The sequence below is a fragment of the Cyrtonyx montezumae genome, unplaced genomic scaffold (assembly GCF_038088225.1).
Source record: "Cyrtonyx montezumae isolate F1298 unplaced genomic scaffold, pur_monq_1.0 scaffold_27, whole genome shotgun sequence".
Lineage (NCBI taxonomy): Eukaryota > Metazoa > Chordata > Aves > Galliformes > Odontophoridae > Cyrtonyx > Cyrtonyx montezumae.
The window spans coordinates 117963-145947 of NW_027072014.1; the positions used below are offsets into that span (position 1 = coordinate 117963).

General features: G+C 37.0%; 1 protein-coding gene across 2 annotated transcripts in view; it reads left to right on the forward strand.

The window, feature by feature from the left end:
- Nucleotides 1-27985, forward strand: part of XRCC4 (X-ray repair cross complementing 4) — a 168809-nt gene that overhangs the window by 60212 nt on the left and 80612 nt on the right. Inside the window, exons 4-7 of one of the 2 annotated variants that reach the window (XM_065740522.1) lie at nt 12579-12745; nt 19329-19481; nt 20110-20213; nt 20587-20740. In XM_065740522.1, coding sequence (XP_065596594.1) covers nt 12579-12745; nt 19329-19481; nt 20110-20213; nt 20587-20648 — 486 coding nt within the window. In that variant the 3' untranslated portion in view covers nt 20649-20740. Of the gene's footprint in view, nt 1-12578; nt 12746-19328; nt 19482-20109; nt 20214-20586; nt 20741-27985 lie in introns of those variants that run through there. The other variant, XM_065740521.1, reaches the window with a different exon arrangement.

Below are 27985 nucleotides of genomic sequence, written 5' to 3' on the forward strand. Positions count from 1 at the left end.
GAGCTGATATTTCTTTCTGCAGGGAAATTCAAGTTTTGGTTTTGGTTTTTTTTTTCATTTTTCAAGTATAAAGAAATATGTTGTTCCCATGTTGATATTTTATAGAACTGTTCATATCCTTCTGTGCAGTTAACACTATATGGAATTCTGAAGTTAATGGGAATTTGCCATATTTGCTACATACTGAAAAGTTCTGTGTTTGTGAGTAGGGCAGAGCACACACAGGTGTGCATCACACAGCTCAGGTGGGTGACCTTAGTCCTAATGAGAAAAATCTTCAATCTCTTGTTTTCTTGAGTGCAATAAAATAACTCAATTCAATGAAGTTTTTATTAAGTAGTTAGATGTCTGGATCTTAAGGGCTTTAGAAAGCAGCTGTCAGTGTTCTAAAAGAAGGTTGTAAACAAAGCAGAAAAAAAAACACCCAGAAAACAGTCTATGGGTGTTCTCAATGAATCCTGCACTATTACTCATGCTGGAAAATTGTTTGTAGTACTTAGCTGGGAAAACTTTTATATTTTGTCTTGGTCTAGGCATTATCTCATGCTTATTCACGTGGTTATACAATTACTTTCCAAGCAAAGAAATCATGTGCAATCATTGAGCTGTTAACTGTCCAAATACAGAGCATTCAAGGAGAGTCAGACTTAAATTACTGCAAAATCTTGACATGTTAGTTCCAAGGGTGTATTCAGAAGCATTTTATAGTTTCCATTACTTCCCAAACCCAGAGGTCGGTGCTTGAAGGGGAGTTGCTCCCAAGACAAGTTGTCTTCATATCTGACACTTACTACTCTAGACATATCAGTTATATTTTATTAAAGTTTTTAAAGAAAGCTGCAGTCTGGGTTTCATATGTAGGAATACGATCAGTTGACAGGTAGTTCTAAAATGCTCCCATTATGCAGCAGCTAACATATAATGTAGTAATGATGTGGGTTTTTTTTTTACTATTGAAAATATTAATCATTCATATTTTGTTACCTTGGAACTTTTGCTGACAGTAATATCACAAGCACTTCTGCAGGCCTTGATTTTATTTTGAAGACCTACGCTAATAGCACATTCATCCGGATTCATTTTTCATAGCATTTGTAGTAACCTTTCTGGAGGTTATCAGAAGGGTTACATTAGTTTCTCAGTGATATATAGCAAGGATACATATTCTTATGAAGAATGTAGAGAATATATAGTTCAGGAGAAGTTTCACACTCCTACTTTCAAGATTTCCCCTTGGTTGAACTTTCTTCTAGAAACAAAAAAACCAAACAAACAAACAAAAAAACCCAAACAAACAAAAAAAAACCCCAAACAAGCAACAAAAACAAAAGAAAAAATAAAAATAAAAACAAACCATCGATGTATTAAATGAAAAATCCTTAGCAAAAGTCCTTTCATACTTCAGGCACTCGAGCATCAAACACAAATGAGTTGCTGTGTGATAAGTTTGTGTGTAATTTGACCTGTGGCAATGGTTCCTGCTTTGTCCTTTGCACACAGGAAATACACTCTGACTTAGGTTATCTTATTAAGGTTTCCCTCTGAAAGCTGAATTAATGGAGTTGTGAATCATTTGTGTATTTGAGCCCTATATAAGTTACATATTAAACAAGAAAGAAAATAGATTTCCAAATAAAGCTCATACAGTAATACATTTAAGCAAGTTTTAAAAGAATAAAATGTTTAAGTGCTTTACCCTGCTTCCTAAAGAAACAAAGCTTACGTGATCATGCTGTGTGCCTCTGCTGACTGCCAGTCTCTTACCTCCTCCTCCTTCCCCCCCATAACTTTTGAAACTACTGGCCAATTTCAAACAGATCTGACAGGAGTAAAGGTCTCAGATATCAGGTTCCTAGTAGTTTCATGGAAATAGGTGGCTGGATGGAGAAGAGAGACCCTATTCATGTGTGCTTTGGAAAAAAAAAAAAAAAACAACCTGTGGAATGAGATCAACTGTATTATTAGACACTAGCAAATCCTCATGGGAAAGAGAAATTATGAATGCCCCCAAATAAGGCAAAAACTTTGACTGGATTTCTCACCTTCTTAGACATTAGGGGATCCAACAGAAGAGTCATATCCATAGGAAACCAGGCTTCAGTAGTTCCATTGCTCACAGACCTGCTTATTACTCAGAGAGGTAGAAAAGTATCTGATTATTCCTAGATCCATTGAATTAATGAAGAAGATGAAAAAAAGATCTTTTAAGGATGACCTGCTTCAGTTGTCCTTTTAAACTTCAGAGGCAAGTGTTAGCAAAGAGCTGAATGGATAGTGTTGCCTGAAGTAGAGAAGGAAGTGATAAAAGGAATTATGAAGGAAGATAAAACACTTGAATACATGCATAAAATGTAAAACTGCAAGTTCTTCCATGATGAACATGTAATTTCATCACAAATTCAAGGAACTGTTCAAACTGTTTCCTTACATAATCATTAGTCTAATCATTATCTGTAATGTGCAGTTGTCCATTTCTTATTTATTATTCTAATGAGTAACTAATGAACTTGATCCTTCTGGAGCCCTGCCTTTAGGCTTTTTATTTCAAGACTTTTTTTATTTTGTTTTTTATTTTTTGATGGTGAAACAGAACTTTGTGTCTGATAATCATCCAAAAGGAGTGCAAAGAAATGCTTAATACTGCAGGTACTAAGTGTTGTTGCTGTGACACGTTTTAGTATTCAGAGCATTTTTAGTTTTAAATAATTCAATTATGTACTGGTGATGAAAACTGAGGTAAAGAACAGTACTGACTTTCTGTAGTTTAACACCTTGAGAGATGAATCTCAATTTGGCATAAACGCCCTGTAACTTTACTCAGTTAATTCCTTTCTTAAAATGTACCCATTTGCTGGATGCAAAGTTCATTGAAGTATTTTCAGAGTGAACTACAACATGTAGCATTTCATAGGAAATCAGTTTATGTCACTGTTATTGGGGTAAAAAGGTTTTCTTATGGGCAACAGCATTTAGAATAAGTTTGGAAAAATGATTACAGAGCACTTAAAGCTAGTGAATCATAGCCTGGCTAGAGCTTGACCAGACCATGTCTCAGCTGTCAAAATTCAGTAGCTAAAGACCATTTCAGCACTGGTAGGATTAAGCTTCCCAGCAGTAACTGATTGTATAGATACATGAAACAGGATGTTTCTGAGGAGTTATAAAAGTGAAATAAGGGAGATTTCCAAAGAGTTTGAAGGAAGAGATATAGACTTAATGCTCTTCATAAAAGAAACACATCCATTTGTTAGCTGATACTTGTCTCACTGGCACAAACACAGCTTCTCTTACCTATCAATACAGCTCACCTAAGAAAAAAAGTGTACAAGTATTTAAACCATATCTGATGTATTCAGTATATTTATGTAACATTTTTAAATCCAGAACTATCAGAAGATCCTGGCATTCTGGAGTACTGATAATCCACATATCCTAATATTTCTGCAGGGTAAGTGTGATAGGGGAAAAACAGAAATGAAGGATAGAAATTAAGTATTGATGATCTACAAATGTCTTATGAGTTCCATGTTTGTTTTCCAACAGTCTACTGTCAGAGTTTTTGCATAGTGTACTTAGTCACAGATTATGTTAAGAATTGTATGCACTATTCTGTTCATCTGCAGTCACGAAATACAAATTCAAATTGGAGTAAAGCTTTCTTCTATCATTTGAGAAATAGAGCGTAACATATATGCAGCTAAATCTGCAAGTTTAAGTGTTAGACTAACAGGATGGAGACTGACAGAGGTAATTACATAAAATAACCACGTCTGAGCATGAGAGAGAGAAAACTCCATAAGAGATGGATCAGTGTCTGTTTGAGAGTAGTGCATACCAACTGGACATGTGTGCATTTAAAATAATAATAAAAAAAAGCTAGAATAGCTTTCCAGCTGGATCAGTGGAATCGACAAATTAAGTCTCTTATGTAAACATTGATCTATTTATGTGCAAGATGATATCACCTTGCAATTCCAAAGTATTGGCCTTAGCAAAGTCAGAGAAATGATGTTTCAGGTTTTTGTACAATATCAAAATCTTCAGGGAAGTCCTATTCATCTTCCTTGGAGAAATCAGTTGGAATCTGTGCCAAGAGCTTCTTGCTCAAATGAGCTCAAATACAGTGTTGAAGTACAGTGATTATAAGCACTGAGTTTCAGGAAATCTAGGCAAGAAGATGAAGTTTAGACTGTTAAGCAGAGCTGAATTTGCATGTTATTGCTTTCTATACCACAACAACACATATATCTCCTTTGGACCAGATGTGCTGAATCCAAGGATGCTTGTAAAGACTCCGAGAATCCTTTACAAGATTACTCTATCAATGTTAGAAGCTCATGAAGGCTGGAGGAGGTCCAGAACAATGAGAAAATATCAAATCTTCCATCAGTCTTCGTGGAACACCACAACAATGATCCGAGAAATTAAAGACTGATCAGTCTCACTGGTTTCTGGGATGGAGGGGAGATTCAAGTTAGACGTTAAGAGGAAATTTATTACATAGAATGTGGTGAGAAGCTGGAACCCAGAGAGGTTGTGGATGCCCCATTTCAAGAGGCATTTTAAGCCAGGTTGGATGTGACTCTAGGCATCCTGATCTAGTGGCTGGCAACCTGCCCATAGCAGGTTGGATCTGGATGATCTTTAAGGTCCCCTTCATCCTAAGCTGTTCTAGGGGCTTTCCCTCTTTATGTAGTCTGTTAGATATGGCATCCCAACACAAGAATGTTAGTCAGCTGGAATGAACCCAGTGAAGGACTGCGCAGATGCTCAGGGGTTGGAGTGCTTGACCTTTGGAAAGCTGAGGAACCAAGGCTGCCTCAGAGGGCAGAAGAGGTGGCTTCAGTCATGTCGGGAAGGAGGTTAATAGCATACCCTCATTTTCTCCCATGAAGTTATTGAAAGGATAGTGCTAAGTGTGTGTCAGAAGAGGGAAGGACAGCAGATGTAAGAGCAGACAGAGTTTCCAGCTGGAAACCTCCTTGGGAATGTTCAAGGCCAGGCTGTATGGGGCCCTGGGCAGCCTTGTCTAGTGGGTGGCAGCCCTGCCTATGGCAGGGGGATTGGAACTGGATGGGTTTTAAAATTGCTTCCAACTCAAGACATTCTGTGACACAGCTGTAATGTTTTTCTTTATTAGACTAGTCAAGTATTGGGACAGAGGGGTTGTACATTCTCAGTGAATGGAGCTTTCCAAGATCTAATGGGATATAGCCGAGAGTGACAGTCTGATCTCTGAGCTGGCTCTGCTTTGGCAGGAGGTCTTTCTAAATTCATTACTTAGTGATGGGAGTTTTTAGGATAGGAATGTGCTTTCACTATGCTGCCCAGTGTATAGATTGGGATGGGGTGGATGGAAAAAACTTTCAAGTGACAAAGTCTTTTTCAGCTTTACTTCTGCCTCTTTCCCTACAGTCTAAATATTCCCTCAAAAGGGAATCCTGAAAGCTATTTCTGCACTGTGCCTTGGTCCTACTTGATCAAGTACAATGTGATGACTTCTGCCACAAACCTGACAGAGCACTATTCCAAGGACTACTGTGGTTGTGTATAGACAAGTAAATTAAAAATTTCTGAGAATGTTTCCAAGCAAAGAAGCAGAATGGTGGGAATTGGTTTGGGTCCATATTCTTAGTCTTTTTCATGCTGCAGGACAGGTTGGCTGCTTGTGAAGTATCTCTTGGGAATACTCCCTGCAATGTCCTAACCCCTCAGATATGGATGAAAGCTCCTTTGCAAAGTGCTGTCAATGTATATAGTGCTTGCATATGCAAGTACATGGCAATGTTCCCAATTTCTGCTTGGTATATTGTATGAATGTAGCCTATTTGCACTGTTGTTGCAAGGGATGCAATCCATGGTGCCATGAATGTAGGTCTGAGGGTATAAAAAACAGCAAATAACTCTCCAAAATATTTGGGAATCCCTGCCATAAAGTGTAGTAGATCCAGATGGAATTTCATTAGTTGATGTGCAGCAAATACAATGGCAGTTTATGTGGAAGGTTTCTGCAGAGTATAGTAAAAACCTGAGGAAATTAGCAATCACTTATGTCAGCTGTTCTGCTTCAGAATAAATGTAATGCCTTTGTCAAGAAGGAACAGGATTTTGAGGATGAAGTAATGCTTTTCTCACAAATAACATTCAGGAGGGAAAGGCAAGTGTGGAGAAAGGCAGAATTTTTGTCTTAAATTTGATTTTTATAACTGGCAATGGTATTTTTATGACTGATGTAACTGAAAGATTTCTTGGCTTCCATGATACTCTGTAGTTTTTTTAGCTTCCTAGAGTTTGCTGTTACAAAAGCTTCTTCTGCTTTCACATATTTTCATCACTGTATTATGCAAGTCCAGTATATGTATGTATATTTTTAACCACACCCAGGGATGTCATGGTTACTGTTGAATGATTTCCCTGGTGATAATAGTGGCAAAACTTAAAAAAAAATCAAGACCACTCACTGATTGACTTAAGAAATAAAAATGGTATTATCCTTTCCAGATTCAAGCTTGCAACAGTATTTCCTTTGTATAAGCAACTAAGTGTCAGCATCAATTCAATTATAGCTCATATTCTTTAACCCTGTTCATGAATTTGCATTAACATTTTCTTCTTTTTAAATACCAATGAATTTTCTTTTTTTTTTTTTTTTATTTACTCAGAATTTTTATTTTATATTAATTTGGAGTTTGCCTATGTGGAGTAGATGAGGTTCTTGATATCTGACTGATATTAACATTACAATTATTCTAGAAATCACAGTCTGTCCATCTTCAGGAGTTCTAGCTCCAGCCAAAAGGAGAAAATCTGACTCTTATACTGGGTAATGTAATTTAAGGGTGCAAGGGTTGTGTTACGTAAGTTAATGTTAACGTAACATTAACTGTTGTCTGGTATGTTATGGATAATCTCTAGCTGTGTGATAAGGAATTTGCTTTCAGTGTCATCCCTAGGCAAAGTCATTAGCTGATGACTCTTAAGCTGATAGCTTTTTAGCATCTTATGCAAGCAAAATTTTCCAGGTATAAATTTGTGCAGGAACTAGAAAATTAATAAGTAAGTTTTTTGTTTTAGTTTTGCTGCTGGGATTCATCTAGAAGGCTTTTTGAGCACTGAAAGCATATGGTTTCAGACTGTGGAGGTTTTATTAATAAAAACACTGTTCACCCATCTCACTTAGTTCCCTAAGACCCAGCTGAAGTGGCACTGACAGCATGGAAAGACTAAGCTGAAGCAAGAAGCACTATCTAGAAATATACTTCCTAATATTGCTCTGTCCTAGCCTGGGAAAGGTGTCGAGAGACACTCAGGATAGGGCAGTGACAAAAGGATCTGTTGTTCCATTGGTCTGTAGAGCCTTCATGCTTCAGCACAGGGTCACATCTGCTGTGATGGACTGCAGGTTATGATAAAGGCTGGGAGAGACTACACAGCTGTTCTGCGCTGGTGGGCTGATGCAGACACATTTTTTTTCATCCACTTTCTTCATTAATATTTCCCTGATGAAAAGACGTGTGCTTAGACACCACCTTGCAGGAGGCAGCACCTGTCTGCAAGGATGTAAAAGTTATTAGCTGAGCAAAGCAGCTGAATGTTAGTACAGCTTGAAGGAGAGTGCAGAGTACTCTGAGTCCTACCCCAAAGTTGTAGGGAAAGGGGAAGGTGAATGAGATTGTGAGTTTGTGTCAGGCTGTATTCAACTCATGCATTTAAAACTCCATGAATTAGCTCTCACAGTGGAAATACTTTAATTTCAAAATCAGACCTAATTATCTATGTATATGTTATATGTACATACTATTTGTAATATCATTTTCAAATGAAAGATAAAAAAGCAAAAATTTTTGGGTTAGGAATTAAGCATATAAAATAAATAGAACAGAGGTAGCCCATGTAGCCTGCTACAGCTTGCTAGAATAAGAAAGAACAAAATTTAAATAAACGGGGTTGTTTTTTTTTTTTTTTTTTGTAGCTTCTAGAAGTATGGAATTTTCAAAATGTATTTTGGATTACAAATACTGCTAGAAAGTATATTTGCTGATACTAACAGCGTGGCAAGCAATTCAGATTCAGTAACAATTTCCATCCTTTTTTGTTCTCACAGACCAATATGTTGTAATGAAAAACTGTTGCTGTTGAAAATTATTTACATGTTAGTATCTAGCTTTAAATTGTGCTTTGGAAAAGATCTCTCAGTCACTTTTACATTGATGTTTTCTTTCAGTGCATGACCTCTAATACTTACTGCCTTACGTATGATATTCTCAATTCTGGTGTAATGCGGTGGTGCAGAGATAATTCAGCATATATGCATTTTTAATGAAAAATGAAATCTAGGTCTAATGTGTCTATATAGTCAAGTCATTTTCATGTAGTTTCAAACTTTTCCATGGAAAAGATTCTTAGATGATGTTTTAATAGCATTATATTATCTGAGCAGAGCATTTTCATTTAGATATCAGTACTTCAAAAATGCAGAAATAAAAAATTGAGGAGCTTTTCAGTTTACTGCCAGAATGGTTTTTGTCTTGTAGTTGAGAACATTTCTTGCTTCATCTGTAAAAGAAGAACAGTGTTTGGACAGCATGAGAAGTGATGAGGAAAATGGTAGTGTTGTTGTAAACATCTAATTGTTCTTATTTCTAAATTTCATATACTTTAATGGATAAGTGTTGGGTGTAATTTCAGATTAAGAGGGCACAGCTTTTTAAATTATTCTTTGTTCATAGTAACGCATCTTTAGAAACAGACAGAAAAGGCCGACAGACAACGCCAAAACTAATCAGCAATAAAGCAAATACTGAAGAGGAGCAGTATGTCAGTTACAGTCATTTTGCTGTCCCCTGGGATTTCTAGGAGATCTGGTCATTCTCTGTGTGAATTAAGTGTTCAGTGCTTTGCTGTTTTACACAAAGTTTTCCTGAATGGTCTGAAAGAGGAATTAAAAGATAACATCTGTAGATGATGCAAAGTTAGAGCTACAGCAGCTGGAGAATAGCAAGTGCAAACTCATCTAGAGAGCAGCAGCATGCAGGAATTTACAAAATGAGATTCATCTTGAGAATGTAGACAAAATCAGGTATGTTGAATGTAAATTTAGTTTTGTGAAGTGTTCATGTTGACATTTGACTCAACAGAGTAAGCAAGATCTATCCCTATTCTGCAAGGGACTGAGAAATCATAAAATAAGTTGTAGGGGACCTGTAAGGATCTTGAAGTGCAACTTCTGACTTCACAGATCCTAAACAGTTAGCTGTTTTTTATGATATCCTAATCTTAAACCACTTCTGAATCATTCTAAAATTCTAAATTTCACAAGTGTGTTTTTGGACAAATGAGTGATTTCTCATCTTCACTGCATACGAAAAAGAATAATGAATAGAAAAACAAAGCCTTTTTTTTTTTTCTTTTGCAGTATTTTTTTTTTCTCCAAACATTCAAATTTAAAAGAATTCTTTCTTAGTGCTGCAAAGTGCCTGCCTGTCGCAAATTCAAAAACTTTGGATCTAAAATTTTGTTATTTTGTGCATTTGCTTCTTTGCCACTTTGCTTTCCAATTTATAATTGCAGCAGGACCGCAGAGCAAAACTGCCTGAGACCTGGTTGTCTTTACATTGTTTCAGAAATGGCCTGTGATTTGCCTTCGTGCTTTGGAAGCAGAGCTGATCTGGCTGCCTTTTACGGTTTATCAGTCTCTCAGCACTAGGCTCTGTACCACAGTGAGTGCCAATCAGTTGTAATTTGCTCAGATAACAGTGTTTCTATTGTTAGTGCTAACATTTCTGTTGTTAAACTGGCAGAGTAGTAGCTGGCTGCAACAAATAATTTCATGCTGAGGAAACTAGTGAGAAGGCTTGTCCATACAGGATGTGTAAGATTGTGTGTGAAGGTGGCCGAGTAAAACCACATATCCAGCATCACATTACTTTTGGCTTAATTAGGGTCATACTGAATATCCAGAGCTTTTCTGTGCTGATGTGCAGAAAATGTGATATGTTATGGTATCAGTATGGACACGACATAAAGTATTGCCTTCAGTTGCACTGCTCCGAGAGGACAGTCAGTCTCTAAAATGAACACTCAAAACCGTGTCCTGTTATTCCTCATGTCCCACCCACATATTCCTCATGTCCCACCCACACCTTCTGGTTCAGGGGTTAGTAGCAGCTGCATGTGTTAGAGTGTTTGTACTCTGCTCTCAGACACTGGGTTTGGGTTTGAGTGGTCTGTATGGAGCTAGCGGTTGGATTCAGTGACTGTGGTGGTCCACTCACAGCTCACAGTATTCTATGATTCTAGGTGTATCAGCTTTTATTGTAGAAAGGATGCTGTTTTTCCTTACAGATTTTCAAAAGCTCTTTTGTTGCAGTGGTCTGTGAAGCTGAGGATGTATTTTGCAGTTAGAAAGCCACATACGACACGACCAGTATCAGCTTATGTAATGTGTTTAAGAAGCTGAACTGCTGTTTGCTTATAATTATGTACTCGAGACATGTCTGCCATGTATTTAGTATGATTTTGATTGTGAGCAGAACCCAGCTTTCAGCTGAAATTCATTCCCAAGTACCTCTTTTAGGAATATTCATATTTTATTGTCCTATGCTGAGTAAACAGTAAGTCAGACAACGTGTATTTGTCCTGATTAAACGTACTTACATTCACCCTATCCCAATTGATTATATTAAAGTATGAGGCAAAACTGCATACTCTTCTTGCTGCTTCCTCCACAGTGTGAGTAGAAGATCTTGTTTCTGTTTATCTGTGCTGCTATGCTTCTCTATCTCTGTGGCTAGTATGAAAGTGTGACATGAATTCTTTATCCGTACAGTGTGATGGTGGCTTGCATGTGATGAAAAGCAGTTTCCTTTATGCAAATATCCGTCTTCGTTAATGCTGTCAGACAGCAAGTGTGATATCCAGAGAATACAGGTCACTTTGTGGGTTACCGATAATGTAATCTAATTTCCAAAAATAAATTAAATGAATCTTCTTATCTGTAGACATCAGATGTACATAAGCTAAAGGGAAACAGTATGTTAGACATTGTACATGTGAATTCAAAGGGAAAATAAGAGGAGAATTTGAAACAAAATCTTTTCTGATTAATTAGACTCATTGAAGAAGCATCATGCTTTGTTGTAGTTGACTTCACGGACTAAATATCTTATCTAGGTTGAAGAAATGATATTTACTTCAAAGGCTTCCTAAAGGTCTTGGTGAACAATGGCCTTCTTTCAGCAGACCATTACGTATAGTAGTAGTTAATTTCATTTTTAAAATAAGCATTAAGAAAAGCTTAATTAAAAAAAAAAGGTGATATCAAATGCTACTCTTCTTTTCTTGTGTATGACTTTTTCTTAGGTATTTGCTATACCTTCCTGATTAAAAATAAAAAAAAATGTATGAAAAGGTAATTCTGTTTTTAATAGGAGGGGTGCCTCAACACAGACTGAAGTCTTCCCTAGGAGGTACCACTTACATTTTTTTTTTAAGTTAATGACTTTTTAAGTTGAAAAGAGTTATAATAGTCCTATTTTTAGGTAAGGGCCACAGGAGGTTTGAATCCTTTTGAAGATTTCAGGACGTGAGAAAGGACCCCTTCTTCCATGTGCTCAGCATTTCCACAGGTGTTTCCAAAGTCTGAATTATGCCATTCAGCCCACTCTGCTTTTCTATAGCTTTACTCTCTGTTATCTTGTTCTCATGTCAGGCAGAGATGGTGATGCCTCTTGTGGCTTCTGCGTACTTAAGCAGTAACAGAAGTACACCTGAAGGCACTTGAGATTTTTCTTCATCCTGCCCTTAGATTTTTCTTCATCTGCTCTGGTTCCCTTAGCACTAGCCAGATCCTTCATTCCTGATTTGCTTCTTTTGGATCTTTATTTGTGTGATCCTGTTCACACAGCCTCTCTATACTTCGGCAGTTGCCCCAGTCATGTTGTATATGTTTATATCTTCATCCAGCTGTGTGTGTTTATAGTTTGGTTCATAGAGTTCTGTGCATATGGCTGAGCTATTCCTCCTTTAATGTAATAGAAACAACATCCTTCTGCCACCAGAGTGGGAAGAACAAAGCTGTTTAGACCTCTTGCACATTCTACAGATCATCCTCATTGCAGAAGAAAGGCAACTGTTTGTTATAGATCCCATTCTTTTGTAAATTATTGTGGCTACCATTTTAATTGAAGGTCTTCATTTATTCTTAAGAGCTTTCCAACTGAGCCCAAAATGGGAGAACTTAGGGTCAGCAATTAGCAACTTAGGGCTGCAGCAGACTGTTGCTCTGTCATGTTACTCTTCCTGTATTGTACCTCTTTTCCTGCTGTTAGCAGATATGTCAGTTTTTACTTCCTGTGCATATTGAATGGTAGGTACCCATGGTAAGACCTTGTTATTTGCTTAAATAATTGGCAAGTACATTGTTCCACATGCTGCTTCCTGTTACAGATGTATTATATCCTTTTGAACACGAGGACTGTGAAGTATTTCTTATATTTATGCTTAATAAACTTGTGAATTTTCTAGAGGGATGCTTTATTATCCTCCCTGAAGAAATAACTCAGTCTCTTTTGTCCTAGTTTAGACTTGGATCTCTGAAGCTACAGAAAGTTTCACGTCCAGCTGATGTGTTCAAAGAGCTGATTGGCTATTGTCTGGACTGCTTAGGAGGACTCCAGGTGAAAAATGAGCACCTGCAAAAAGAAAATGAAAGACTTTTCTGTGATTTGAGTGATATTGAGAAACGGTAAGTTCAAAAGAGTATTCGCAATTTATTCTTGAGAAAATCACAGTTTGTAGCACTCAGAGAGTGATGAGGCCCTGACATGGGCTGCCCAGAGAAGCTGTGGACGACCCAGTCCTGGAAGCATTCAAAGCCAGGCTGGGTGTGGCCCTGGGCAACCTCATCTGGTGTGTGGCAGCCTGCCCATGGCAGGAAGGTTGGAACTGGATGATCTTTAAGATCCACTCCAACCTAGTACATTCTGTGATCGATGTGGGCATTGCTGATGGACACATTTTAAGTCAGATAATGTAAAATGTATACAGTATTTTTTTCGATCGAGTTCTGCACCTAAATATTTGCAACCTATTTGTGATCTTCTTCCTGTGTCAACGATACAACTGGTATCCCAGACCTTGCATCAAAGCTGTTCTTAGCTTTGTGTAGTGAAAAACAAATTACCCCCTTTCTGCAGAATCCTTTCCACTCTTTTCAGCAAATGGGTGTTTTTCTTCCCCTTCTATAATGCTTACGACTAGCCCTTCAAGTCATTGACATTTTTAAGTGGTGAATAAGTTGCCGTTGCTTTAATCTGTGCTGTGGAAGCAACCAGAATTAGAAAATGAGGAGGATGTGACAGGAAGGAAAAGCATGTGGCAGATTTTCATTAATTGCCATTTCATTTATGATCTGAATTGCCTGATACTGCACAGTGTAGTGAAGTCACCTATGGTTATTTCATTTAGTATACAATGGCTAGCATGTAGAAGTCAGACATTTATCTTGATTTTGTGTAGCTTTATCTGAAGAACCATGTTTAGGAAGATTGATGAAAGCGTGTAGCTAATTGGTGTTAATTTACCTTGAAAAGGAGAGCTAGCTTTTGGAAAGAGTTTGTTTTGTTTCTCTCTCATTAACGTGAGTAGCAGTTTTTCCTGACAGTCTCCCTGACAAGCATATGGCCTTCTTAAGTAGTGTCTTACTGCTTAACAGTGTATTGAACAATAGTGTATTGTATAACCACTATGCTGCACTGTGTTACACTCTAATGTGTAATAGTCATTCGTGCTTATATAAATTTCCATAGTGGTGCACTGCTTTTGCAGAGTAACCCCAAAGGAAGATTCACAGTTACCTGAAAACCTTTGCTCTGTAAAGCAGTGTATTCAAAGCTTTGAAAACTAGCGGTTTCTCTCTAGTGTTTATATTTTGATAGAAAAAAACATGATTTTTCAAAATAAATTCTGAAAGTTGTGCCATCATCAAACTTTGACCCTGTGCCCTAAATAGAGAACAAAAAGAATTTTCATCCATTAGATTTTCCTCTTTTTTTTTTTTTTTTTTTTTTTTCTACCTCAGCCCAGTCTGTTGTCTGCCTGATTGATATTTTGGCTCGGGTTACTAGGCCCATGTTGCTGAGAACTTAGTGGAGCCATACAAAAGCTTTGCCTGCTGTGTTCACTGGAGGGCATTTCAAGTTTCACATTCTGTATCACTTCTGCAGTTGAGAAGTAAAAAAGCCAAGGATGAGGTATATGGTGGGAGAGTAGCTCTCCCTCTCTTAATTGAAACTAGGGCAAACGGGCTTCAATTCAACACTTCTTGCTTAAAGTCTCTCACTTCAGGACATTATTAGAATCAAAACAGAGTGCAGACTTGCAAGGTCTTTTTTTGTTCAATTTAGGTAGAATAACAAGCACGGAGAACTGGATGGAATAATTCAGTCACCTCTTTTCCATTTTCTTGCTCTAATTTTCTGACAACCGTTAAAGTTTACTGAGCTCAGCTCAGCTCAGCAGCTTTGAAGAATCCTTTTCCTGTAGCGTTCCTGGTTCTCCTGAAAGGTCTTACTGCTTTCCATAGCCCTAATAAAATAAGTAACAAGTTTCTTTCGAGAAGTTAAATCTGCCTCATGAACAGTGTATAGAGTAAATGCCAACTCTGGTCTGTTATTGGCAAGCGCCTGAGTGTACAGAGACTACTTTGAAAGTAGTGTGTCCTATTTTATGATGTTGGCCCATGCCATCAGTGGCAGTTGTTGCTGATATGGCAGTAGAGACTGAACCTTCTTACCAGCATTTAGCTATTTTTTGTTTCCACATGACAGATGGCAGCAGAGGGGGAGTCTGTCAAAATGATGCCTGACGTGGAAGTGCATATGTAGAAAAGGTGTGTCATTGAATTCATCCACGTGGAAAAAAATGGCACTCATCAACATTCACGGATGCTTGTTGAATGTTGACAGAGACCACAGAGTGGATGTGAGCACAGCAGGGCAATGGGTGGTCCATTTCAGCAGCAGTGATGACAGTGGGTCACCTGCTCTAGTGCAGATTGTTACAGCCATGGCATGGAGGCCCTTTTCATTGCTAGTGAAAAAGCATAGCTAGTGGTGGTGACTGTGTTGACAAATACAGTTCTGTAGCTAAGAGTTTGATCTATGAAATGGCATTATTTTGCCTTTAGTATCTTTTGTTATTTCCATGGAAATAAATAGGAAGCATTATTTTCAGAATGAGGTAATCCACTCATCTGTAAACAGCTTGCTGTTGTCAGCAATTTGCTGACATCTCCAGGAATGGCTTCTTCCACTTCCCTCAGGATTTAGGTCCATAAAAAGGCAAAAGTCAGGGTAACGCCAAAAATCCTTTTGCAAAGAAATCCTCTGCTTCCTCAAATTGCTTAATTACTTAGGTAATCTAGTCAGAGCTGTATGGAGTCTGATGTGTTGAGCGTTTCTTGCAGAAGCTATACCATCTGTAATTTTTACTGTCTTTCTGAGCTTAATGATCAGTGAGTAGGATTTTAACTGGCTGAAGCTGTCCCTGTTTTTAGGAAATGGCTGTATGTAGATAGCATCAGAAAAAGAGTTTCTGGCTAGCTGAACTGTGCTGCATTTGATCTATAAACATTAAATAAGTATTTCTAAGGCAGTACCTGGAAAGCTGTTAAGTAGAGAGGCTATAGGCATTTTCAGAAGGATTATTATGACAATGTTGCAGAACAATGGGTTTGTTCCTTGTGTGTATGCATACCTCAGATATAGATGAATTAAAGAATCAAAGCAGGATAGCTATTGCGTTTATTTAAGGTAGATAATTAAGGTAATAAATTTAAAATAATAATAATCTTTTAACAACATAATGACTTGGTGAATAAAGGAAACACTAAGTTAAATGTTTAGGTATTTTTTATCAAACATATAAAATTAGGGTAGACAAACCAAAATCAAAATACCTACAAATTGATGTTGTGATCAGCTATTGTAACAGTATGTTTAAATCACAAACAACTAATAAAAATGCAACTTAAGTAGCTAGGCACTTGAAATTGACTCCTCAGCAAGAGCTCATTGAAATTCCTTAACAACACCAAAGCTGGGGGAAGGGAAGTGAGAATCTGAAGTGAAAAAAGAAGTACCATAAGAGCAGTGATTATTTTAGAGCATGAAGGACGGTGATAAATAGGTAGCATGTTTTTAGTTTTTGAGCATGGAAAATGCATAAATGTCAACAAGTTAAATAGTTCATGTTCATTATTGTGAAGTAGGTATGATCTCTGTATTTAGGCAGCACAGAAGAACTGGTACATTATTTTCTGAATTGCTAATCATAACCATTCTTACTACTAATTGTTCTGTGTAACATGATGGATATCAACTTGTATGTCTGACTCACTAAAAGTATTGCACGTGCATAAAGGACAAATCTTAAAAGCAGAAACCACAAAGCACGTGCAAATAAGACTCACACCACTCTAGCCATTAACAGCTGTTTATTTTCATTATGCTTGAAAGTTGTCTTTGAGATCATTAGCTTCTTTATTTAGCCTAAGGAGATTGTATTCTGGTGAGACAAATAGCACACAGGAACAAGCATGTGACAAATTGCAATGAAAGGTTGTATTTGTAACTTAGGAGGTATTGGAATGAAACCCAGCCAGCCTTGTTTAGAGGTCACATAATTTAGGTAATGCATGCCTGAGTGAATCCTAAAGGCTGTACCAAGCTGCAGCCAAAGCCACCTCTCAAATGCACACATACATAGTACAATCACTGCATGCCTGTTCCCAGGTAGAAGACTGCTACTTTTTTAGGTTCTTTGTGCCCTGTAATAATATTACTTAAAGCCAAATGACTTCCAAGGTAGCATTACTGTGATGCTACTTCACACTCACCCTTTTGTTGAATGTTGTGCCAAGTAAAGTTCTATGTGTGAGTAATATGTATATGCATGAATTACTTTAAACAATAAAGAAAATAAGAAAAAAATATGTTGAATGAAAATATTAATGTATAATTATAAGTAGTGGCATTCTACAAGTTGATTTTACCTACCAGGTCCTTCCACTGGGAACACTTAATGTTATTTTATATGCATACAAGGAGTGTGTATTTTGGGATGGTCTTACTTTGTTCCAGAGCATCAGGAAGCTGGCTAGTCTTGCAATAGGTTCCATGCTTCTTAATGTCCAAGCAGTATTAACCACACTCCATTGAGAGTGTACAGTTACATGGATTTTCATGAAAAGATATATTTGCAGGATTCAAAGGACTTCATTGGAGTTTTCTTATTTTGGCAGCCTTTTGGCCAAGCAATGGAAATGTCTTTATGTAGCAATTTAAATCAGCTGCTCTGCCAATGACAGTTCACACGGAAAATAAAGGAACAATATTAAACTCTTTCTTTACTTAAACTGTGTATGGGGGGTGAGAGGGGAGTTTTAAAAAGGATTTGATACATCCAGGCTCACGATATTTAACAAAAAAAAATTTTTTTCCACTTGTATGTATGAGGACATAATTAATTTCAAATATGTAAATGACAGTTTCCCCAATTGTTGCTTTTTTTTTTTAATCTCTTTTTTTTTTTAGTGCCTGAAGACTGCTTGATAAGTGTGAGACAATCCCTGTCCTTACCTTTCTCCTTTCATGAGTTAGTCGAGGCATACCTGGGCCCTGCATTAGGGCTTTCTGTTCTTTGTGCTTTGATATTTTGTTTGTTCTCCACTAAACAGTTAACTTCCCTCTAATAGGTGGAAATTCTCCTGGTACTTGATTAGTACGTATGATCTTTCATTTAGGAATTATTGAACCGATCTATATGGTATGATGTTCTGTTATTTGCATTTAAATTAGATGAATTATTTATCAAGTATGTCCCTAAAGCATTGCACTGTAGGCTTAATACTTCATGAGATTATTTTCTGTTGTCTTTCTTCTACACCACATATGGTTTTCATCTACGAACCAAATAATGAGAATTTATATAGCAAGTCTGTTGAAATTTTTATATTAATATTAATTAATTTTAAATTAATTGATATTATTTAAATTTGTTATACATATGTTTTTAATACCAAAAAAGCCTTCTAAATATTTTTCACTATATTTACATAGGCTGGTGAAAAGGACATGGTTTATAAGTTTTTGCTGCTTGAAATAATACAAGTAGTTATCTTCATCAGTAATATCAAGATGTTTACTTGTTATCATCTGCTATTAAAATATTTGGGTCCCAACCCAAGGACTACAAAGTTATAAAATACTAGAATAACTAAATGAGCACATTAATTGCAAGTCGCTTTCTTCAGTGTTCTCATGTTTATTTATATCCAGTTTTGCCTTTCCTATGTCTGAGTATACATACACATAATTTTATATAACCATTGTGATTCATTCTCTTGACATTCATTTACCTACAGGTACACATTAAACTTTTAAAAACACAGAGATTTTTTTTTTGCTCTTAAGATTATTAATTTACATTTTTTAAACCTGTTTTCATATAGTTTCATAGAAATTAAATCCTAACAAGTAATTCTGTCAGGTCAGGAAAATGGTGGCTGCCACTGCCTGCTAGATCTCAGCTGCATATCTGTTGGAAATTGAGTCCACCACACTAGAGTTTTTAGGGTTTTTTTTTGCCTTTGAGTGAGAAGAAAGACTATTGGTTCCAATAGGCATTGCTCCAATGCCCTGCTGAGTTTCTGCACACTGCTGTTCAGTAGAGCAAGGAGTGCTCAGCTGCTGATGGAAAAGAACCTAGGCAACATCTACGTTGTCCACATCTCTACCTCAAGGAATGAGTTCAGTATCTGCATAAGTGTCCTGGAGTGCATGTTGGGCACCTTGGCCCGACTCTGTGTGCTGTCTGCTTCTTGTTTGTTTAGAGGGAATTTCTTACTTCTGTTCAAGTGTATTTCAAATCAGAGTATGTAGGCCAGATTTGGGGCTGTCAAGCTTAATTGAATCTATTTGTAATCTCATTATGTGTATCCTACTAAGCTATGCCCACTCTGGTGAGTTCAAAACTGGAAAAAAAGAGCACTTGTGCCTACTAGCTTTGAGTTGTCTGAGAAACGTGTGTAAGAATCTGTCCAAAAGAATATATCGTGAGATAATTTTCCCCATGAAAATGTTCTGGTAGAGAAGTTCACTGCACATTTCTGTGAAAGAAGTTGCTTCTGGCCTGTTTCAGATGCAAGATGCTTTTCCTGTAAAAGGAAGGCTGTCCTCAATACTGAATTTTCTTCCAAAAAACATGCAATTTTTTAAAAAGAAATGATGTAATGTGTGAAGTAAACAACAGTTACTTTTATCTTGTAGGCTGGAAAAATGTGTAGAAGCAAAAGAAGAACTAGAGGGAGATCTTTATAATCGGTTTGTTTTGGTGCTGAATGAAAAGAAGACAAAGATAAGAAGTTTGCAGAAGCTGTTGAACGAAGCTAAAGAATCTGCAGTGGATACCAAATGCACAAGGTATCTCCTGATTTCCCTGAGGCACTTGGTATCACATCTGGCACATATTTTGGCTTAGTTCCTGTTACGTTAGCCATAGCACTGAGTGACAGTTCCTTCTTGGTTATCCAAACAGTTACATGTTGTTCATGAGAGCAGGGGATTCTTTGGAGCGTCATTGCAAATAGTAACATACTGTTTTGGGTTCTGTAGCCAATAATTAAATATTAATTGAATCTTTCCTCTACAGTATTCTATTAGGATGCAGTTGATTTTTCCAAACATAGTTTTCCTGTGTCATTTCTATAGGTGATATTTTTGTATGCTTTCTTCTTCAATTCTTTGATTCCTTTTCGTCCTTGGGTAACAAAAATATCTAAATCTGAATGTTGTTATGTGCCTTTAATTTTATAAGTAGACTGAGACAACACACTTCTATTTATTTACCTTTCTTCATGTAGCCTTGTTTACATCTGATATTTTAGTCTGCCCTTCTACCTGATTTTTCTAGACACATTAGGCTTAACTCTATGGACTCCATTTTAACTTGTATCAGCTTGCATTGTCTCTAAGATAGTGCAGAAATAATTATAATTTTTTTAAAGTAGAGGGAAATATGAGCTTTTTTTTCTTTTCCCTCTCTTTATAGGGATAGTATAACTACAACACAGATGGTTAAAGAGGAAGAAAATGACTATGATGGCAGCACTGAGGAGGAGAGTGAAAATTTAATACAGTCTTCATTACCATCAGGTAAAGCAGAATGTATTGTCTTTACGGAATATAATGGGCAGGCCATTTATAAGAATAAATAATCTTTATCAGAATAAACTTTAATGAAAACACAATACTACCTGACAAACTGTTCAATGACAAGCGAACCTGTAAGTCTGAAAAATATCTCTCTTTGTGCAGCATATAATACTGGCATTTTCAAATTAAAGAGAGGAAGTTTAAATGCATATTGCATGAGTGAAAGTACTGTCTTTTCATCCAGAGTGACAAATTGCATACTTTGCAGAACTAATTGCAGTCTAATAGTAACTGAACTATTCTATATCCTAAATTCTAGGAATCTTGATGCATATCCAATGACTGCTGAAATGTAAAATAAAGTTCCTGACAGTTTTGGCGATGTTTAAAAAGGGGAGAGGGAAGAGGTTTAACTGCAGTAAAATAAATAAATAAAAGCTATGCACTCATTTTGCATCATATAGTGGAATATGAATGTATTTATAGCAGAACTGATTTTAATTTGAATATGAATTTTTGATCTTATGAAGGTGCTCGTAGTATTCAATTTGAATAAGTTTTCTATTAGTGGTAAAGTATATGGGACACAGCCCATTTTACAATATATTTATCTGTGAATCAAGAAATTTTTTTGCAAAGTAGTAGGAATTTGTAGGATTAATGCTATTAGTGTTATAAAACTTCAGTGTCATTTGCCATGTAGTTATAAACTTCTGCTCAGATCTAATAGGTGTACTATGTGTTCTCACTGGTTCTTTCTATTTCTATTATAGATGAAGGTAATTAAGAACAACACACAACTGTTTACTGTACAGTTGGGCAACAGAAATGTCCAAGACCCTGACAGTGTGGTATTAGATTTTGTAATTTGTAAGTTTGTTTGTTGAGGACTTTCTAATCTAATGTAAAGCAGGCAGAGCTTCAGACAAATGCCAAAAATAAACAATGAACCTGCAGCTATGGAAGGAAATGATTTTCACAGAATCACAGAATTGTAGGGGTTGGAAGGGGCTTCTAGAGATCATTGAGCCCAACCCCCCTGCCAAAGCAGGTTCCCTACACCAGGTCGCACAGGTAGGCATCCAGGTGGGTCTTGAATATCTCCAGAGAAGGAGACCCCACCACCCCCCTGTGCAGCTGTGCCAGTGCTCCGTCACCCTCACCGTAAAGAAGTTCTTGCGCACATTCGTGCAGAACCTCCTGTGCTGCAGTTTCTGTCCGTTCCCCCTTGTCCTGTCTCCACACACTGCTGAAAAGAGTCTGGCCTCGCCGCTTTGTCCCTCACACCTCAGCTATTTATAAACCTGGATCAGGTCCCCTCTCAGTCTTCTTTTCTCAGGGCTAAACAGACCCAGTTCACTTAGCCTTTCTTCACAGGGGAGATCCTCCAGGCCCTTCACCATCTTTGTGGCCCTGCGCTGGACTCTTTCCAAGAGATCCCTGTCTTTTTTATACTGGGGAGCCCAGAACTGGACACAGTACTCCAGCTGAGGTCTCAGCAGGGCAGAGTAGAGGGGGAGGATCACCTCCCTTGAGCCACGCTCTTTTTAATGCATCCCAGAATGCCATTGGCCCTCTTGGCCACGAGGGCACACTGCTGGCTCATGCTCGACCTGTCATCCACCAGGACACCCAGGTCCCTCTCTACAGAGCTCCTCTCCAGCAGCTCATCCCCCAGCCTGTACTGGTGCATGCAATTATTCCTCCCTTTTTGTATTAACTTGTGAACTTGTGTTTCAAAAACATTTCTTTCAAGTAATATTTGTTAAGCTCAGATAACATAGAGAGCAATTATTCTACTTAGTGAAAGCACAGGGAAGTAAACAATATTATTTTGCAATGTTCAGTAGGACTTAACAAGCTCATTGAGAGATTTAAGACAGACAGATGATTTAAAAAAACAGAAATGAAGCCCCACCCCTCAAGCTATAATGAGGGTCTGAACTGATCAATATTACTGGAAAAAACAAAAACAAAATAAGTGCATTTTTATTTTCACTTAAGTTTTCACTTAAATTTGAAAGTTAAATTTGAAAAAAAATTGTTGAATTTTCACTTTCCTCCGTAGTGCTGCCATCTTAGTCATTTTCTTTCTCTTTAACCATCTGTGTTGTAGTTATACTATCCCTAGGAAGACAAGAAATGGAAAAAAATACTCGTTTTTCCTTCTACTATCCCTGTGAAAAATTATAGTTATTTCTGCACTTTCTTAGAGACAATGCAAGCTGATACAAGTTAAAATGGAGTCCCTAGAGTTATGCCTAATATGTCTAGAATAATCAGGTAGAAGAACAGATTAAAATACCAGATAGAAAAAAAGTTGGGAAAAAAAAAGTGCCTTCTGTAAGTGACTTCTGTTGCCCTTGAGAGATACAGACCTTTGGTTATGACTAAAGAGTTCTTTCAACTGCAAAATTTGAAAATAAAGATTAAAAACTTAATCTTTTTGGTACTCTTTCATGGCAAAGTCACTCTCATATATCTTAGATCAGATTGTACTTCCTGTGTACCCAGCCTTCTCCGTTCTGTGAGCACAGATACAAGCCACTCTTCTAGCACCTGAAAAGCAGCCATCTTCAATAAATAGTTTTTATTTTAATTTAGGGAGAAAAAACTTACTGGGTCACTTTTTTGTGATGGTGTCATAGCTTTCCCATTCTCCTATAAAGTGATGCATGGAACAAGAGCTGTGAAATCTCTGCTTTTTAAAATTGACTAGTTTTGAATGTAATCAATTGAAAAGTTGAAAAAACGAAAACAAAACCAACCAAACACAAAAAACTGCCTGAGGATATTTCTTAATTTCTAGTACATTTTTAATGGAATGTTTGGGGCACTGAAGGGATTCCCAAAGATTTGGAAAAGAAACTGCCAATATTGACACAAAGAAAAAGTAAATACAATGATATATTCAGTTATGGGTGTATGACTCAGATGTTGGTCTGAAGCAAATGTCAGAGCAGGACTTAATGAAGAAAAATATCAAGGAAAAGAGTTAGAATGGTTAGTTCCAATCCTTCTACAGGTGCAGAAACTGGGGAATGCAAGCTGGTGTGTTCTGTAATGAGATTACTTGCAGGGTGAAGAAGATAAAATGAGAAAATAATGGATTTTGATTTCCGTAAGATATCATTCTGCGCCATGCTTTGTTCAAGAAACTGGAACGTTGAAATTAACCTATTATACGGTATATAGGTTCTCAAACAAAGTAATGTGTCTATCTGAGAATACAAATGGAAAATTATCAGTCCTTGTATCTACAGTACAGTAGTACGGTGTGAAATAGTAGATAATATATATATATACCAATTTGTATTTGTAAATCACTGTCTGTAACATTACTGCATGGACTCTTAACGCAGTGTAGTGCAATAATTTTCAATGCTTTGATAACTACCCTTTGCTTCAGAAAACTAGCAATGTTTCAAGCTTTGCTTAGTCTAGTCCTTTCTGCTACATAAAGCTGGGTACCCTTGAGAATTGTCAGTTTGCCTTCCCCACGCAGACCCTTAGAGCAAAGCCAAGAGCTTGTTGGACAGCTTTTGCATCCAGCTTCCTATTGCACCCGTTATGGGACTGCAGCGGAACTGTGCAGCTTGAACTTGGCCACATTAGTTCATCTGGTCATAGAACTTCCCAGTTCTATGTGCTGGTTAATATAAGCTACTTTGGGAAATAAAGAATGTCCAATCAGTGATTTAAAAAAAGTAAAATACGAGTGAACTGTGTGATTTTTTGAATAAAGATATAATTTTGCCTCTTGATGCAGGAGTGCATCAAATTTGAGCATCAAGATTTGAAAGAAAATGTCAGCAAGTTGGGGAGGGAAATATCGTGATGACATTGAAGGAACTGGCATATGATTTACATGAAACACTAAGAAAAAATTTTAACAGCCATTGTAGTCATGTTCTAAAAGAAACTACAAGTAAGACAATGTGACAGTGGGTGGTCTTTCCATCCAACTGTTATTAACTTGAATAACTACAATTTAACACCTTCTCTGAACATACTCAAGAACTGTCTGGGCACTTTTCTTGCAACCTACTTTAGCAGGTAGTTTGGACTTGATCTCCAAAGATGCTTTCCAGCCCTTACAGTTCTCCTTTTCTGTGATACATGTTGAGCAGTTGAATTGCAGAAGAAAACTTGTGTCATCTACATAAAGGCATTTACTCATGCATGAACTCTCATCCAGGGTGTCAGATAAGTTTTCAACTTCTGCACAGCAGCTGGTTGCATTTATCTGTTTAGCTTTGCATAAATTTTGTGTAAGGACCTTTTCCCTACAATAACGATTAATCTGTAACTAAAAGTTTGCATAAAAATTTAGAAGTTTGGCACTTAAAGTAACAGTAATAGATACGATTTATGGTTTGTTTTTTGATGACAATCTACTTCATGACTTAAATCCAAAATCAACCAAAATATGCTAATTATTGCCTCAAATCTACATACTGATGCCATTAATGCTTTCTACTCTAGATTAACAAATTTAAGCTGGGTTACAATTTATTGGTAAATAGGGCACCCAGGAAAACATAAGATCTTTGTAAGAAGTACAAGGTTTATAAATATTGCTGAGTGTTTTTCTGTATATCAGCTCTGCTCCTTTGTATGCGTGAGGTACATTTATTTGGCGTATTGGTTAGTAGTGTGAATACAAGACTGAAAAACACACACAGCTCGTATGTTCCTACAATTCAGTGAATTCTTAAGGAGCAGCTAGAAATGGTGTGCCAGGGCCTTGTGTACATCTGTGAACTTTTGTTGGAGAGTTTCTACTCTGGGAGGAAGACAGGAAAGAAATCTTCCTGCTGTTGGGCAGTTCTTCAGAAATGGGAACATTTGTTTCCTGGGGCTGGATAGAGGTTGTTTTTATTTTGTTTTCTAATGACTGGTAAGGTAAGGGCTGAGCCATGGAAGCTTGAAGGACACTTTTTGCTTTGACCATTGGTACTCCAGCTAAGTTCCGGTAACTTCACAGATGCCTCTCATTCGGGGCTAGTGATGTGCTCTTTTGCACCATCTCATTTGTTTCACTCCTCCCTCACATGTTGCTTCCAGGCTTGTACTTCAGCTCCTTAATCAAAGGTCTGATATTTTGTTTAGCTTGACAAGTGTCTGGTGTTTTAAGGCCATCATTCTTGTTTGGGACTGCAAGGTCCTGTGACAGTAGAAAGAATTATATACACACAGATGAGAAGCATCTGGAGCAGGCTCGAAAAGATTACAGGAAGATGTTGATTGGTGTAAGACTTTGAAAGATCTTCAGTTCTTTTCATGTTCTTTTGTTAACAGGATCTGTTTAAAACTAAAACTAAACTAAAATAAAATAAAGCTGAAAATTGCCAGTCTTTTTGACCTCTGTATTTCTGTTAGCCCACAAGACTGATGTGGTGACTCAGTTAGCATGAAGCCACATGCTGAGGCAGGAAGCTTCTGTTGCTGAGTGATGCAGAAACCCTTACTCGGATTAAGGGCAGCCCAGAGCACAGAGCAGCTGTGGTCTCAGTTCACCATATCAATTTCTTTTCCTTCTGCTCGGGGGTAATTTTTACTCTTATTTGGTCTAGCTTTGAGTCTTTTCTCCTAGAAGGCTTAAAAAGACAGTATGACTATCAAACTAAGAAAACAGCATTTGATGTCTTGACTAGCAATCATGTCTATGTCAGGCAAATGAAGCCCTTTTGTTAACTGTTAAAAATAATTCAGTGCTCCATATGGCAGGAATATTTTAAAACAGAAACAAATACTGAGTACCCTTTCTCCTTTCTTCCAAGGAAACTGAAATGTAGACTTGGGGTAAAAGTTTCCCTTTTCACAGGATTTGGATGATGACTTGAGAAAGGAAGGTTATTCCTTTGTCTGGGAATGTGATGTGGGAATAGATATTATGTACAGTTCTCTATTTAGATGTGAGTGATAATATTTCAGTAGAAGACAAGCAATAGAAAATACTTTTATAATTGATAATTTTTATCTTCAGCTATAATGCTATTATCTGTGGCTGTCTAAATGAGCACCAATCTAGTCAGCTTGCTTTCTCTCTAGTTTTCTCTTGCCCATGAATTGCTTAGTTATACCTCATACTGAAACTGGTGGAAGTTACTGCCCCTTGCTGATTTGAATGAAATTTTTATGTTCCGTGCTTGCTGCCATCTTCCTGGAAATGTTCTATATCATGTGAATCCTAGAACTTGCAGTACTCAGGCATTTCTAAATGTTACCTTATGGGGTCCAAATTAGTTCTAATAAGTTCACTGTATTGCCTGAAATAAATGAGCCAGCACCTTGCCATTTTTCACTTTTTAATATGCACGTGTTGTCTTCTCCTTCATTCCCAGTCTTGCTTAAGGATTAAATGTTGTGCCTTCAGGAGGCTTTGGCCACTTAAATTTAATTAGTTCTCTTGTGTAGTCCAAACCACCAATGGCTTGATGCTGCTGGTTAATAAGCTTTGATCAAAGTTATTTTAAAAAATGCCTATTATAGCAGCACCCAACTGTGCTGTACAGTTGAAGTTCCATCTGTTAAAGCTTCCTCTTTAAAGCCTATTTTAAGGAGTTTTAGAACTTGGCTATTTTAATTGACTCTGGGCTTAGATTATTGTTTTAATTTTTTTGCCAAGTTATAATTGGAAATGGCTAGTCCCAATGAATAATCTCATTTCCCCATCTCTTAAAGCTGTTTCTCTGGAACAGTGCTCCAGATCCACCTTTTTTCCATAACCTGATGTTTTTATGTGATGCTTGTTCAGTTACTTCCAATCTATGTTATACCTGATGTCCTAGTCAAAATACTGTCAAAGTACAAATGGCAATGTTCTATGTCTCTTCTGTTATGAATATTGTACTAAGGGCCATTATTAAGACTTTACTTCAAAATATCACTCTTAAATTATCAAAACTGTGCACAGCTATGCTCCTTAGCATGCGTGCTTAAGTACATGAAGTAACATAGCTGAATGTGGTTGCCTTTAAATGAATCATTATTTATTCATTAGAGAGTATAGAATCACATTGATATAATATTAATGGATTTATGCTTTGAGAAAACTGCTGTGGATTACTTTTTCGTGACTGATCAAACAAGTAGAGTCACCACGCTGTAGGTTAGGAGCAATGTCATTATCAAGAATAAAAACTTATACTTGTGTATTATCAACATACTAGTAAATATTATATAGAGGAATTTCTTTGGTGGGCTATAAATTTTTAATGTCTAATTAAGGTTCTGTTCAAATCATGGCCAATTTAAGTGATCTAATCAGATTCAAGTTTAATTGTAAGGTGAATTTTAGAATTCATACAGATTTAGAGTCCAAGTATAGTGCAGTTCTATGGATTCTACTGTATTTTGTCTCCCCACATAATAACAAGAATAGTTTACATGGTGCAGTATTATAAATCAGGATTTGTGTGAAATTACTGTACATTTTTCTTTGGGCTTTATATATCCCTGCACACACAAACAAATAACCTGAAGTTCCAATCCTTTTAAAAAACTTCCATCAATGAAGCTGTATGTTTACTACATTTATGTTCTTCCATGGATAAACAGGTTTTACACCTCAGGAAGCAAACCATATGCTTGTACCTAGCTTGCTAGAGTTCTAATGTTTCTTCTGGTTCTCTTGAAACTTTTTTGTACTTTGCTATGACTTGAATAACTAATGACTAATAACTTTGCTATGACTTGAACCTAAACTATTAAACAGTAATAGGAAAGAAAAATTGAAGCATAGATACAAATTCTCATTGTATCTGTGT